Source organism: Prosopis cineraria, unplaced genomic scaffold (assembly GCF_029017545.1).
Source record: "Prosopis cineraria cultivar Desert tree isolate PC_DT_omini unplaced genomic scaffold, ASM2901754v1 PC11, whole genome shotgun sequence".
NCBI classification, from domain to species: Eukaryota; Viridiplantae; Streptophyta; class Magnoliopsida; order Fabales; family Fabaceae; genus Prosopis; species Prosopis cineraria.
In genome coordinates, this window is record NW_026555342.1 from 16,634,976 (window position 1) to 16,652,362 (window position 17,387).

The window sequence follows — 17,387 nt, forward strand, 5'->3', positions numbered from 1 at the left end:
AAAATATATAATCAAAAAATTAGATGTATATCTAGACAATTTAATTGATAACTTGAAAATATGTTTGGATCAATTAGTAAAATACATAAAAAAATATTTCCAATTGAAATATTTAAAATACTTTCTACATAAGATATGATCACAACACAAGGAGGAAATGGATATTACTAGAATAGTTTAATGAATAGGTAAATGGATATTACTAATCATAATTTAATTTGTTAATTCAAAATTATGTATTTGATGAGGTGTAGTTATTTTAATAAATAAAATCCTATATATTGAAATTCTGGAATAATGTTTAAATAATATCTATATGTATCCTCCAAATGATAATATTGGTCATAATCAATTTTGATTTTTTTTAACCAACAAATCAATTAAGATTGTTGAAGAAATAATTCTTTGCAACAATAAAATTCTTCAATGAGTATAAAATATTAACACATAATTTAATTATTTTAAATTTTTCATAATATAAATATATTCCTATTCTATTTGTCAAATCCAAATTTCAATCTCCAAATTCTTCCATTTTATATTTCAATTAATAAATTCATCAATTAATATTAAAATCCTAGAATATCATAATTACTTACTAGCTGTTGTTCTCCCATGTTGGTATCGATTAGAAAAATTATAGGGAATTGCATTCAGTGCTCATCATTTGTGATGAGCACCGCATGCTTATCAGGCGAGAAGAAATCATGACCCTCTATTTTAACCTTACTTGATCCCTATTGTTTATTTAAATTAATTTTTTTAAATATTATTAATATTATATTTATTAAAATAAAAAATATAAAAAAATTTAATATTAAATTTAAACTATTTATAGTACATTTAAATGGTTAATTTGTAAAATTTATAAATTTTTTAATATTAAAGTAGGTCATCTGAATTCTACTTGAACTATACAAAGTCTAGCTATATAGTCAAATTGTAAAATTATAATTTTTTTAATATCAAATTAAACTATTAGATTAAATTTGTACTAACCAAATTGGTAATTAACAGATTATATTTAAATTTTAAAACTTTTATATTAATAAATATAATATTAAAATATTTAAAAAATTAATTTAAATGAACGATAGGGATCAAATAAAATTGAAATAAATGACTAAGATCTCTCCTGACCTGATGAGCATCAAATGTGAACACAAATTATAATCAACAAAGGAAGGGATATTATTGCATCTTGAGAGGAACAGGCCCCACCCCCTCACCCCTTCCTTGGGTGGACAACGGGCAATGCCCAAACAATGTTATTAATCAGGAAACTAAAGTCTCATTTGGTTATAAAATTTTTGCTCATAAAATGATAATTATATCTCCATTTTTATTTCACCCATATTTAGTTGCTTATAAGAGATATGTAATAATCTCTCTCAAAAATGTGAATAACCATATTTTTAAAAATGAGAGAGCCTTTGAAAAATAAAAAGAATCATATCACCCACCTTAATTTCAATATGTTTTTACTAAAATGTCCCCATTAACATTTCACACCTACTTTTTTAGTTTTAATTTTCTTTATTATTTTCTCTTTACAATATTTTTAATCTTTTTAAAAATAATTTTTAAGAAGTTTTTGAATTTAATGAAATTTTAAATTTAATTCTCCATGTATCATATTTATATATCTTTCTTAATTTTTACTTTTACAAAGTCAAATTTAAATTTAAAATAAATTTTTTTGAAGCACGTTAATACATACATGAGTGTAGGCATATATAACCCTTTGAAAATCTTTTGAATGAAGATTAAAAAACAAAAAAAGGCGAATGCATTAAGATTAAAAAAAAAAAAAAGATGTTTGTTGCCTTGTTATGATAAGGGCATTATGGTCTTTATATTTAAACAAATAACATAAATAAATTATATTCTCACTTAATTAAGTGTTTTACCAAATAAATTCGTAGTTATTTCCTTTCCAATTCCCATCATTCCATCCCTTTCCATTACCTCTTTTTCCATAACCCAAACGTGACCTGAGCAGCAATGACAACAATATCTCCACACATCGAATGAGAAATCTCATCGCGGGCATACCTAAGAGGCTAAGACATGGAAACCATAATCTTGAAGAACAGTATTCCACAAGATTAACAGTCATGCATCGTGTAACCCGCCAACCTGCTTATCTAGCCCACTAGGATGTGGGTTACTCCAGCCCACATCACATGCCAGCTCCATGATATATTGTAGAGGTACCAATTATACAATAAAAAGTCATAAATTCAAAGCATTAAAACACAACCAAGAAAAATTAAATACAGAGTAAGAGAGATCTTGTGTCAAGCAAATATCAATTGTATGGAAGTAGTTCAACCTTCTTTGTCCATCCCAAGTCCTAACAAGTTAACAGTAATTAATTTTGAAATTTACCTACCCTTCATACACGGGGTGGATAACTAATTTCGTAGTCCAATAGATTTGATCCTTTCCGATATAAACATAAGAAAATTAATTATTGTCAATCCATTAACAAGTCAAACTTCTATATGTCCATGTTAAACTCCAGCTTTTACAAGTGGATGGGATTTATAAGTAATTAGTTTTCTTATGAGACCTATATGAAATTCTTTCTATAAACATACTGAGTTGAGTCAGGCCAGGCCGAAGACAAGATGTTACCTTTAACCTTCACATTTGGAATATGAATTAATTTGTAAAAGACCTTTTTTTTTCGCAACCATAGTACACAAATTAAAATGACACCAGTACCCGAAACCCTCGTATGTATTTGATGGAAAATCGCATCAATTTCTATTCAAAAAAAAAAAAATTGCTCCAGAATAAGAATAACTAACGACGTTATATTCAAAGATAAACAAAAACTACAAAGAGAAGTTAGACATAAACTTCCACCTACCTTATCGTTGCAACTGCTCTTTCAAATTCCCAAGAGGGCCAAAGCTTTTCTCTCTAATTTCCTCTCTGCTACAATTGCAACTGCTAGTGTTCAGATTTGTACCACATTTCAGGCACAACCCTTTGCATCTGGGATCACAGATAGCATTAATGGTAATCTCAAGATGCACCCTGTCTCTTATGTGCTTTGAGATGTCAATTTCTTTCTCTTCAGGAGGAAAATGCAGCCGATCATCTAAGTCAATCAGTGCATCATTGTCATCATCCTGATTGTTGTCATCTTCATCATTGTTATAAATGTCTTTCCCATATATAACTCCCAAGTCAATAGTCTCTGGTTCAGCAATCGGTTCATCAGTGAGCAAGAGACAGAATTCAGAGAATATGCCCTCAGCAGCCGGCTGACCACACCTTCAATTGAACAATACATTCAAACAAGCTATTTAAGCATTTCAGTGTGCCAATCATAATTTCAATGAATTTGCGGAACACAAAGAAACTAGAACACTGATATCTTTCATAGCCATGCATACTCATATAAGGTATTAATTTCTCACATGCAAACACATGGTCTTCTTCTCTTTTTATCTTTTGGCATCTTCCTCAATCTACCTTCAAACCTATTCACTTGCACTTTTGAAAACATAATAGAGTGATTGATGATTTCAGTAAGAATGGTCTCCATAAATCAATAATCACCACAATATATAAGAAAGAAGTTGTGTTGAAGAGCTTTCAGTAACTCAAGGGAAAAGAACTTGGCAAATCGTGCTGCCTCGTATAAGATTATTTCAACCATCAAAGAACTCTATATTATCATCACATCCGCTGGAGAGCTGGCCTTAACCAGGGAGTTCATCTAGAGTATTTGTTTTAAAGGGAGAAAAGGATAATTAGAGAATTGCAGGAATTAACTTCACAGGTTGCCTTGGTCCAATTACCTTGTTCAGGGACTAAAAAATTAAGGTTTCATAAACTAACCAACCACATCTGTTCAGTTCAGGGCTAGGAGACACTGGTCAAACACACACATGCATGTATGCATGCGTATATATATATATATATATATATGTATTTATATTCATATATGGAGATCAGAAAGCTGTTTCAGGATGTATTGGAAATAGAGAAGACAACATGCTTAAAAATATAAAGACTAAGATTTAAATGAATTTCCTTGCAAGTTATAACAGAAGACAATGAAGAGAATATAAAATGTTGAGAACGAGTCATTAGACCCCCAAGAAAAATTGCATAACATGTTGAGCAGCCAAGGAATATGTCGAGCAAGATGAGATAAAAAGAGACCAACCAATTTCAGGATTTCTTCAAGGACAGTTCATGCAGGATAATCAGAATATTCAGATCTTTTTGTTCTCAATTGCAAGTTTTCAAATACCTAAAACATTTCACAAATAAGGAGCCAGGAGTGCCTCACCACGTTCACATCATTTTGGGATTGCATGCCCACACTGTGTCAATGAATTCTTGCTATACCCATCTTCTATGCCAAAAAAAAAAACGGGGGGGGGGGGGGGGCGGCCAGGAGGAAGGGAGTGTTCACACCTAAAACCTCTCTACATGTTCAAAATTTGTGTGCTTACAGCTCCTTGTATACTTGCATCAGTGTTATGACTTCTAAAAAAAGGAAATCCATACATCTTTTTTTTTTTTTTTGGCTTTTGAATACAAGACCACAGTAAAACCATGTTTGGGGTGGGGGGGGGATCAATTCACGTACCAAGTCATGCTTTTACACCCTCAGGGTTGGTCTATGAAAATTGTGAGGTCTAAATTGTCCTTCAAAGCATGACAGGCCAACTAATCCTCACATCTATTCACTTCTCTAAAAACGTGATCGAAAGTTACAGTTCAATCTCTCATGAGCAACACCCATCCATGCATCTAATAAAATATGTATGGTATTCCAAATTGAGAAATAGAACTATAGCTTACTGCATAAATCAGTACTATTTCTCCACTCCAGCTCTAGGAAGCATGACAACCATCCAACTCAATCGGCTAGCCCTAATTTACAGTGAATCAGTATAAATTGTATATTTTATGAGGAAGCGTACCTGATCATCCAGAAAAGTTATTACCAAAAAGAGAAAAAAGAAAGAAAGAAAGAAAGAAAGAAAAACATCAAGAAAACTAAGTTGTCAACAGTGTTATCAAATCCCTCTAAGAAACAAAAAACAAATGCAGGCGAAATACAGGTTAAATATAACTCTATCATCCCATAGCCCACAAAAGTAAGCTAATACCTCTGTTTCCCATCCAAATACGACATCCTGAATCTAGCCCCTGACGTTGGCATGAGAAATTGAAGACCTCAAGACATTTGATTATTAGATTCACACTGGTTGAAGTTTCAATCTACCAAAAGGGATTAAAGAAGACACACACACACACATATATATATATATGAAAAATCATCCTGAGCCATTCCTTGTAATTCTTAGATGGTCTTGAAAAACAAAATCTGCCCAACACTACTGATATGCTAAATAAGATATGCCAATGCACTAATAGTTAAAAATATAACCTCTGATGTTGGCATGAGAAATTGAAGATGTCTTGAAGACATTTGATCATTAGAATCACACCAATTGAAGTTTCACTTTTCCAAAAGCAACAAACAAAGACATACATGGAACATCAAACTTAGCCATGCCTTGTGATTCTTAAGCTGACTTGTAAAATAAAAGAAAATCTTCCCAGAATTACTGATAGACCAAATAAGATATACCTATGTCGCCATTTTATTTATGAGCTGTATCTTAAACTAAGGAAATAAACATGATTTTCATTTTCTAGATAACCACCTAAACAGAATTGCCTTTGTGGCCTATGAACTCAAGTAAAAGGGGGCAGGAGGCCAAATACATTTTTGATATAATCTACAAAGAATTTCAATGATTGTTCTTGCCCATGTTTCAATCTCCCCAAGGGAATAAAATATTTCAATCTCCAAAAAATCAAGACCATGAAATTATCATCCCAAGTACATTTTTCAGACCAGACTAAAGAATCCTCATTCCCACTGAACAAAGGCTGAAATGGGACCACCGTTTGGCTCATTAAACATGCTCTATGATATGTAAAAAAAAAAACTTCACTACAATGATGAAGGTCATCAAGCAACAAATTATAATTTCAATATAGAGCACTGCACTTAGCTTTTGAGGCCTGGACAAATATATTTTTAGCAAAGCGAATCAGAGAAGGACAAACATTTAAGAAAAAACACCACATTTGTATAAAATCAGGCTAAGTTGAAGGCAATACCTATTACAACCAAGAGAGATGACAGTTTTTATTATCCCATCTAGCCTCAACTTTTTCTTCTTTCTGGTCACATCTATGGAGATCTGAACAGGCGTCCCATGTGGGTAGTCCTTCACAGCTTTTGTAACACGCAATCCCATAACAGAAGCCCTAGATTTAGAGACATCAGTTGAAAGACTTCCTAGACCTAATCTTTCCAAGGTGGTGCAGTACTCAAGATGAGAAATTAATGAATTTCTCTTGTATATAACTGCACCTTCCCATGGTGACCCTGTATCTTCAAAGTCTTCTTCATCATCCAAATCCAAGGATATTGTCCTTTCTTCAGTAAATGATTCATTATGAGCTCCCTTGCATCTAAAAGCATACTTACGAAGAATATTTGGTACATTTCTAATGTTGGGAAGTATATTTTCTGTTGTACAACGCAGAACTGTTCGATGTTGGAAGGGAGTGTATGAAATATATGAAGATTTCTTATGGAAATCCAAATTATAAATTTTACATCGAGTAAAATGCCAAGCTGCAGTAGAGGACGATGGGAATACAAGTGACATTTTAGTTTCTTGTATCAGTGAAGGGAAGACCTAAATCATAAAAATGTTATATAGTATTCAGATAACTGTACAAAATGCAAGAGGGATGATGCCAAATTGCACTTTCAAAATAGGACGAAGACCGCAGCCTTCTCTTCGACCATGCAAGATAGCGCACACAATTTGAACGTATGGGAAGCAGCAAACAAGAAATGAATTCTACAGGAGATCAAAAATTAAAAATTAGTCGCTATAAGATGCCGTGACTAAGTACACATGACAAATTTAATAGTAAAATTAATTAGCAATAACTGATTAAACAGATAAACAAAAGTATTCCCATTTTTTAATGAATTCAATCAGGCAAATGAAGCAAACCCAAGTGAAAACAAAAATATCAACCAAAAAAAGTCAGAGGGAGAGTTCAGCCCAAAAAAAAAAAAAACCGGGAGAATTTGTGTGCTCTTCGAATAATAAGCAGTGGAAAAAAATTTGTGAAACTAGGAAAGCAGCTGCTGAAAAGCAGGGAGTAATGAGCGAAGAAAAGCATTAGGGTTCAAAGATTGCAAATTTGTAGGGAGATAGTTCAGATAAAATAACTCACAGGGCCAAGCTAGCACCACGCAGGCGGAGATAGCAGATACCGGAAGCGATGATGCAGAGAGAAGTCGCGGATTGAGGATGTCAATTACCGTTCAAGTCCTCACCCACGCGTTGCTTTCACAAACAACGGCGTCGTTTAATGCGTTTCCAGAAATTAAGCGAAATAAAGTAAAATATAATTATATTTTAAAAGTCCATCCTTTTATTCTATTTTTAATATTAGGAATGCTCTTGTGAGGATTCTAAAATGTTTAATTTAATTATTTATATATATGTTGAAAATTAAAATATTATTTGAGATAGAGTATACTTTTAATTCTTTAATTTTGTACAATATTTTATTTTAAATCCTTTAACTTTATAAAGTACATGTTTAATCATTTAATCATAACACCATTAATTATATTACCAAAAAAATTTATATGAAACTTTTATATATTAACAAAATATTTTTAAATGTTAGCATATTAAGTTTAAGTTTTTAAAAAATAGTAATGATTAGCACAAAAAATAATCATTTGAAAATAGTAATCCTATGGTTAAAAAATTAAAAAAATACTTTATAAAATTAAGTGACTAAATTGAAACCTAATATAAAAATAGAAGATCAAAAGTATACTTTAACCCTATTATTAATTTATCCTCATGATCAAAAGTTAACATAACAAAGGCAAAATTTTACCTTAGGTTCTTTGACTAGACAGTATTTTATTTTGACATTTTAATTTGGTAAAACATAACTTTGTCCCTGCACTTTGATCGCATTTTACTATATATTTTTGCACTTTTTTCTGGATTTTAGATCCCTATATTTTCATTTTTTAGTATTTTAAATTTCTCCAAAGTTTCTATACTTTGTTCACTTAGAGATCTAGAACACCAAAAAATAAAAGTGTAAAGACTTAGAATACCAAAAAAATATATATATATATATATATATAGAGAGAGAGAGAGAGAGAGAGACTTATAGTAAAATACAAACAAAATGTAGAGATTTAAAGTTTTGTTTTCCTTGTAATTTCCACTCAGAATTTTAGCATAGTTTCATTAAAAAAAAAAAATGCTGATTACTTTGTCCACTTCACTGAAACACCACCAAATATGTAGAAAATTTCCAAGGGGAGTCGGCTGTGCTGTTTCCAATCCAACTGAGTCAAAGTATCACACAGATGCTAGCTTTGTCATTTTTAACAAACAGAGATATGTACAAAATAAACCAAAAAAAGAAAAAGTTCCAGAAATTGAAGAGTGAACTTGAGCTTCTGCATAGATGATGCTCGAGACCATCAGAATGAGAAGTGATCTTTCTCAAACCATGTTGAAATGTCCAAGCACATTGGCAAGGCCTTCAAACTAATGACATGGAATATTAACCTTATCAAACACTGATAACACATCTGATACTTCAAACTTCTCAGCCAGTTTCATCTTTTGTCCTAACTCCTAATTTATGTATCATGCTGCCCACCTCTTGAAAATTCAATAGCAAACTTGTTATGCCAGCCAATGTTCATCTAATTGATAAGAATTTGACTCAGCTTGCAAGAGTATGAGTTCAAATCCTATTACCTATGTAAGAACCTTACTAATTAGTAAAATGCAAGCACATTTGTTGGTGCTATTTAAGACGTTAGACATTCTTTCATCCTCATGAGTTCTCATTCCAATTCATCTTAAGAAGAAAGAAAAAAAAAACGGCAAACTTCCTATTTTCAAGCTGAGGAGCCTCCATTCCCTTCTCTGTCATTTCCTCTAAAAAGCCTTCAAATGAACAATGTACAGATCATAATCAGGACAGCAAATTTTTCATGAATTTTTATTTATTTTTGATGGTGCAATCCCGCATGTATATAATCTTCTGGTATACTCTCACTGCATCATCTGGTAATCTGACATGTGTTGGCTAGTCTTCCATGTTTATCAATGCAGTCACATTCCCAGATCCAACTCCAGCGTCAGTATCACCTCCACTAGCAAAATTCCTTAAAAACTCAAAGATCCTAACTTTCTGGAAAACGGATAATGGGGAAATCAGCATCCTTTTCTGTGAAGCAAGGAATGCAGAGGAGTGTGGCAAATGAAATGGAACTTCACAAGAAGAAGAATGGACAGTGCTATCAGTAACAGAATGAAGCATACGAGACAAGGGCAGAGAATTAACAAGAGGAAAGAAGACTTTCCATTCTCTTCAGTGCCATGTTTGGCATTCATTTTTGAGGGTGGAGAAGAGGCCATGCGATGCAACATAAGGAAGAAAATTCAACTAAAAGAAGAAGAAAATTGTTCAAAAATCCAATCTTAAAAGGGTCTTCTCTGCCCCAGAAACAGAGTCATGGATCTGCAGTTTATAAAAATGAGAACAAAGAGTAGAATAGAAGGTGTAGTGGTTGGAGTGGATGGAAGGTAGAGAGGCAATGGCACAGGCTACTGGTTGTTGATTAATTATGAATCATAAAACTTGTTTTTTAAGTAATTCTGTGTGTGTATGTGTGCGTGTTTTGGGAGGTGGGGGTAGTACTATAATGTGGTCAAATCTGTCTTTTAAAGATTTAGGTCTGAGTTTTGTCCAGTGACTTGACTTTGTAAGCAAGACAAGCTTGATAAGTATTCAATTCACAATGTTGTTTGTATAAGCTAAAGTTTTGATGTTGATTTGATGCCATTATGAAATGTTCAAACTGCCATTGTAACAAAGTACCCCCACCAAGTATTCTCCTATTGGACGTGATCTTATCCGAGATACGATTATCTATTAAATGTGGACACAATTTTTCCTTCTAGCATTCTTATCTTGACCCTGTGGCAATGATGATAAACGCAACTAACAGATTTAATAGTGATACACATTCTTAATTTCCTGACTTGACAGTAGCTAGCTCCACTTCATTTTAATTCATCTGCAGTGAACATCTAGAATAAAACCAATGTTTAGCACTGTCAAGCTTAATTAGATGCAAAATTCTCAGAATATTTCCCTGCAAATAATCATGATGATAGTGTGGTGTGGCCACTAGGTCAAAATCTCGGGCTTCTATACCCAAAACATATTATTATAATAAACTTGACTAAATAATAGTTATGAAGCTTGTTAGCTTTGAAACACCGTGTTGGTAGGCGAGCTGGAGGTCTTATCGAGTTGAGATTGGCCAATCAATATACTATAGCACACCAAATTATTCATCATTATTTATCGTCATGCATTCACTGTTTATTGAAATGATATTTTCTAAAGACAAAACCTTGTATTTGTTTTATTGACAAAATCACAATCATTCATCCATATAGTTTTATCATGTTATTATTGATTCCTATACTTCTTTTTTTTTTTTTTTTGCTAGTACATGAGGTCTTTATAGTTTTTCTGTTTGTAATGTTAGTCTCACTATTTTTAAATATTCTCATAAGAATAATGATCAAATGTTAACAATGTTAATTTATTTAAATTATAACTAAAATCATTTTACTGCATGTCAAACAAAGATTAGGTTTTATTTTGTTTGTTTTTACCATCTTCGAACTTGTCTCTTCACTTCTACTTGTTTGTTTATAACTAAAAAGTCACACAATAACTTATAAATAGGGTCAAATAGACATTCTAAAATATATTTTACAAATGAGATTGAAGGGAGTATGTTTTACCTCTTTTATTTTAAAATTGTACATTTCTTTTGAAAAATTGAATATTTCTATGCAATGTAAAGGTGAATCCATATTGTATGATATCTAGTTATATGTGTTTACAACTGTTAATTAAGGCCAATTCAACCGCCAAGACCTAAACGGACTAGTTCTAATAAACACAATTATGTTTTAGGGCTCCCTTTTACAAGGCTTGGCCCTAGCTCTCAGAGTTAAAGGGCCAGCCCTCAGGGCCATGGCCATATTTTTGTTTTACTTTTTTTAATTTAAAATTTTAAAGAATATATTTATAATCTTAAAAAAAGTTATTATACATAAAATTAAGTTTAAGAAAATAAATTTAAATTAATTTACATCACAACAAATAAAAAAATATAAACATTCAAATTTAATATTAAATAGCAATATCAAAATTAATACCAATAAAAATTAGACTTGGTTAACATTATTAACTAAATTTTAATGAATGAATGGAGGAGGGATGAATGAATTTAATATATTCATTTCTTTTAGTTATATATTTAATCTTTTATTTTTTTATATTACAATTTAAAAAAATAATAAAAGGGCTTAAAAGGGCCAACCCGTTTATTTTTGAGTTTAAAAAGACCAACCTGATAGGCTTGGCTCTAATTGACAATTCTATATGTGTCCTTCTCTTTATGAATATAATATTGGAGCATTGTTCTTTACTTCCTCGATTATTTTTAAAGTATAATAATCTATCATAGGAAAAAAAATTAACCAAAACCTAATGGTGTCGTTGAGCAAGCTCTGTACGTTTTCAACTTTTAGCAAAACAAACACACAATTCATAGAAGAATTAGCGCATTTACACGCATTTCGAATATCATGTGTATGTAAACATGAAAAGATTCTTTGGTTAAAAAGCAGGGAGATTAAGAAGAAACAGCTATTCAGAAAAGGACATGAAAACGTCGGATAATATAACGACAAATGATGAATAAAATGACAGATAACGCACCTCTCGGTTCTATGGGAAGGGCTCTCGTATTGTTGTCCCGATGCTCCATTTGTTTGAACATTATCGATTGTTTGGATGTGAAAAGAAAATGATTGGAGAAAAAAGAAATAGTATAGAATGTTTTATTTTCCTAATTCACTAGTATAGAATAGTGTCTTTACCCGTTTGGCAAAAACACATACATAAAGAAAAAAGAAATCATTTTTTTAGAAAAATCAATCATTTGGTTCTTGTAATTTTGACCCTTAATCCACTTATAACTCAGTTCCTAAACTTTAACTTATTATAATTTAATTTTTCTAGTTTTAACTCAGTTATAACCCAACCCTTGAAACTTTATTTCTTGCAATTTAGTTTCTATGATCTCAACCACTTAAATATTAGTCTCTGTATTTAAAAAAATAAAATTATAAAGATTAAAAATATTTTAAACATTTAATATTAATAATATTTATAAATATTAAAAGGGTTTAATAATTTAAAAAATTGGTAATAAGTTTTAACATAATTTTAATCTTTATAATTTTATTACTAATATTATAAATATTATAATTTTAAGCTTTTAATCTTTAAATATTATATATATTAAAGATTCAAAATATTTTTAATATTTATTATAAAATATAAGAACTAATATTTAAGTGTTTGAAATTATAGGGACTAAATTATAAGGGACAAATTTTAAGGATTGAGATGCAACCGAGTTAAAACTATAAAGATTAAGTTATAACAGATTAAATTTAAGAATTGAATTATAAGTGGATCAAAAATGCAAAGACCAAATCCTTAGTTTTTCCTTTTCTTATAACGGCTAGAAAACTGGTGTAGTTACAACGATTTCTACACTAATTTTACATCCGATTTAGTAATTGATAGTCTATATTGGTTTGATTGTAAAATTGAGAAATGTGCAAAAATATGTTAAAAAAATATATTCTCTTCACTTTTTATATCAATTATAGCGACATAGGTTGCTCAAATAACCAGTGTAAAAAGTGATCTTCTTCACCAGTTGCTCGAATAATTGATGTAGAAAATCTATGAGACATATTGATGATTAAAAATATCCCCATCTTAATTGTTTACATTTGTTTTACAACCGAAGTAAAAAATCCCAAAGTTAAATTTGCACGAGTCTAATTTCAAATATAACAATAAACTTGTGTGAAAAAAAATGTGTCTAGAGCATTGGAGCCTTTGAGGCATCTTTGAAAAATGTATTTTCCCAAAACTTTAAGAAGAAAACCATTTGAATTCCATGTCTCTTTTTTCTCCTCCACTTTTATATCCTTCTCATTTTATCTTAGCTATTCAGATAGGGATCTATTTTGCATCATGTGTTTCTCTTTTGATTTTCTTTTCCCTTACTTTTAATTTTTTTCCATCCAAATATAGGTAAATTTTTTTAATTTTTTGAAGAAAAATTTTTTTAGTATGTATTAATCACAAATTGTTCGTTATGTTTGAACAATACGATTACTAAATGTGCCAAAGACATAGAGTCTCAAATGATAAGAAGGTTCTCGAATTCTCTTATCTCAAGTTATAAGGTGCGAAGATACAAAAATAATGATGTAAAAGTGATTTGATGGCTAGAATCGAAGGATAAAGTTGCAATGATTACAAGAACGAAATTTAAATAACAAAGTCTAATTCTAAGTGTACAATACAAAGTAAAGTTGAATTGAAAACTAAGCAATGAGTCTGCTTTATGTGTATGGATTGCATTCTCTAATTTTGTCAATTTGATCCCTTCTTATATGTGTACACTTGAGACTATTGTACTCAAAGAATCAAGAGCCCGTATGCAAAATATCCGCTATCATTAAGCATGGTCCAGCAAGGTTTGGAGCTCATTAGATAACGATCACACGTCCCTTTAATGATGTTCCACGCTCAATCACTCTAAGTCTTAAGGGTTACGCCATGCTCAACACGGAACCTTATTTGGAAGTTGGTTGGGCGTTTTTAACTAATTATTGGTCCTAACATTTCTTATGTCTCTCTCTTCTAAATTGACATTCCATTTTAGGCCCAAACAATAAAATTAGTATGAAAGCAAGCATGCTATTTAAAAGTATTATATTAAAAAATATAAGACATTCTGAATTTTTTTCTAAAGTACAATTAATAATTTTTTTAAAAAATTTCCTTAATTAGAATGTGTAATTAATAAGATTTTATAATTGGGATCCCTTATTAAATAAGAATAAAGATATAAAGAGTATGTAATTTCAAAAATAATTAACTAACTTATTTGAAGTGTAATTCGATTAAAAAAATTTATAATATTAAAAGGAGGGAGTATATAGAACAAATATCCAAAAGCAAAGATTAAATTCAAACTTTAATTAATTCTTTTGTTCATAAATATATCATCTTAGTTGTATTCCCATACTTAATTAGGTATGTCACATTTGGAGCTAAGGATTACTCTTAGGGTTAATCAAGTTTCATTTTTTTTTTTATATGTATGTATGTATTCTTAGTTGTCTTCTTGATGGCAGATAATTTAAATTTTTCTCAAATCAATGGGGCAAGTATTAATATTTTAATCGAATCTATACAACAAAAACAAGACAAAGTCCTATGATCATTACGATTGTCGTTATTTCATGAGTAGGAGGCAATTATCAATATTTACATAATTAATGTTATACCAATGTCCTTTGTAACTACACCTTAACTTCACGTCGATATCATCGACACGGCCTGCAATAGCGACGTTCCAATTTTATAGAGTATACATCAAGTAAGAAATTTAGGTTAGGTTTAATAAAAAAATTTATTTATACTATTTTTATTTTGTTATAATATAAAATTTCTTTTAATCATATCTTCTCATTTATAATATTTTCATTTTCTTTTATTTTAGTCTAAATTCGCGCGAATGCTTTAAACTAACAACTTATCACTCAACCATTAATTATATGTGCTAATTTTTCCCAATCACATTGTTAAGTTTTATATGGACAGTTTTACCCTATGTAATTTCTCTATCCAAAAAAGCGATATTGTTTTGTTCAAAGTTTGAATTAAAATGGATATAAAAAGGTACATACAGGTATTTATGTTTCATGTCTCAGGTGCAGTTTTTATGTACTTCCTCCATCCTAAATTATAAGATATTTTTATATAAAATCTTACATACCAATAAAGTTCATTAAATATACTTTACAACCTTATTTTTTCAAGACAAAAAAAATAAATTTTTAAAAATATATTTCATTTAATACTCTATTGATAAAAAAATATTGAAAAAAGAGAATATATAACAAGAATAACATTAGAAAAATATTATTAATAAAACTTTATTTTTATCAAAATATCTTATAGTTTGAGATGTTATCCTAAAAGTGTTTTATAATTTAACACGGATGGAGTATATAATATAGTATATATTTGAGAAAGATTTCAATTAACATCAATTGACTTTTTTAACAAATTATTTTGTAACTAATAATATCGATCCAGATCCAAAAATTGTGACCTAAATGAAGGTAACTTTTTCAACGCGATTTTTTTCCATCTTGTGACGGATAATTTTAATAATTGATGGAGAAATTTTGCATTAAAATTTGTCTCACATCCTGGGCTTGAACTTTTTTGTTTAAAATGAAATCCAACGATATTTAATAAATGACGAGACAAGTTAAAAGAAGGATGAAATATCTAGATATGAAAACACAGCAATCTCTAACCTTTGACATGTTATTTTCTTGTCCATTTCGTACAGTTGGGAGACCAACTACGCTTCATTAAACAAACATCGTATCGTAAACCTTCTCATTACCAGCTCAAAAATGTTCAATAATTGTGCTTATATATACACACACACGCACATACATACACACACCAACCTAATCTTGATATATCGATCAACAAAAAAAGTAAACGAAACAACCATGGCAGCACCAACCGAAGTTAATAAGATCCTCAAGGGCAGAAGAAAATCATCATCCCGAGGCCACAACCGGTTTGTCGGAGTCCGTCAAAGGCCGTCCGGCCGGTGGGTGGCTGAGATCAAAGACTCTCTTCAGAAGGTCAGGCTTTGGCTCGGAACATTCGACACAGCCGAGGACGCAGCTCGCGCCTATGACACAGCCGCTCGTGCTTTGCGTGGCCCCAATGCTCGCACCAACTTCGACTTGCCAAATCCTGCCACCGCCGGCGCCACCCAACACGGTGGCAGTTTAAGCTGCATGCCGGAGAACCTCGAGCCCTTCTCTTTCGAGGACACCGGGGCGGATCATCACGACCTTATCGGAGCCCTCAAGGCCAAGCTATTTGATGACAAAGGAGGAGTAGTGAGGCTTCCTTCTCAATTATCTAACAATAATCTGATCTTGAATACAGGATCTGTAAACCCTAATAATAATCCTGGGTTTACAAGCACGTCTTCATCAAGCACAAGCGCAAGTAATGCTAAGAGCAATCACACTAATAATGATAACTGTAACAAGCTTATCTCAGATCTAGATCATGGGGGTTCTGTAGCAAGAAATAGTCCATGGTCCAATAACAATGAGATAGCTAATTATGAATTGCCTTGGCCTACATGTCCTACACAGGTGAACCATGTTGCTGAAAATAATAGTAGCTTGTTTACCCCTTCAAATAATTCTCCATGGCCATTATCTGGCGTTATTGATCAGTCTGTGATGAATATGATGTATTCAGATTATGTGGATGTATTAGTAGACAAGAACTTTATTAACGTCGAACATGATTCATCAGATAGAGTCTTAGGATACTCTGATTGTAATAACAACCAAACTATGTTGTATTATTCTGATCATAATCACAGAGCTTCAAATAGCAATACAAGTAATGCTCAAATTGGAGGACTACCCCAAGGGTTCTGGACACCAGATCATCAGCAACATCAGCAGCAGCAAGTTCTTGTGCAGTGTGACAATAATGGTGGTGGCTGGTTTAGTTCGAGTAATAATGGTACGTGGGATCCTTTGCTTTTTGTGTCGTCTCAGCTAGGTTGATTGTTTTAATTTGATAAGTCAAAGGAAGCTATATGTATGTATATTGATTATTTTTCATCTTGAAGTATTCATCATTCTTTTAAAGTCAGATCATCGTGATAGAAGATATGGTTTGTGTACTCAAATTCAGATTTGGTTTATAGAATAGGAATATTGAGATTTGGATCTAATAAGTACCATGAGTCCACTCACTTAATAAATATTATACGTGGTATAATAACCACTTGATTTAATCAAATGACTAAAATTTTACCAAATTTTTGAAGGGGACAACATAAATTAGAAGTGTTCTGACAATTATTTTAAATTTTTAAAGAAAAATATATTTTGATAAGCTTTAAATGTTGATAAAATTCAATTATTATAATTGAAACACTCATTAAATAAGTAGTTTTATCTTACTCACCGAATCCAAGTGTGGAATATTATGAGTGCGCTATGTTTCTGAGTTAATTATGA

General features: G+C 31.1%; 2 protein-coding genes across 2 annotated transcripts; one reads left to right on the forward strand and one right to left on the reverse strand.

Moving 5' to 3' along the window:
* Window positions 1-2,636: 2,636 nt before the first annotated feature.
* On the reverse strand, window positions 2,637-7,423 carry LOC129286729 (large ribosomal RNA subunit accumulation protein YCED homolog 1, chloroplastic). Its single transcript, XM_054922735.1, has 3 exons — window positions 7,309-7,423; window positions 6,169-6,923; window positions 2,637-3,288 (listed from the first exon to the last, which is right to left on the reverse strand). The coding sequence occupies exons 2-3, from the start codon at window positions 6,723-6,725 to the stop codon at window positions 2,880-2,882; spliced, it is 966 nt and encodes a 321-aa protein (XP_054778710.1). The 5' UTR covers window positions 6,726-6,923; window positions 7,309-7,423; the 3' UTR covers window positions 2,637-2,879.
* An 8,308-nt stretch (window positions 7,424-15,731) lies between these two features.
* Window positions 15,732-17,101, forward strand: LOC129287300 (ethylene-responsive transcription factor TINY-like). The gene has a single exon (XM_054923515.1). It carries the CDS (start codon window positions 15,735-15,737, stop codon window positions 16,926-16,928), a length of 1,194 nt encoding a protein of 397 aa, XP_054779490.1. The 5' UTR covers window positions 15,732-15,734; the 3' UTR covers window positions 16,929-17,101.
* Window positions 17,102-17,387: the final 286 nt, after the last annotated feature.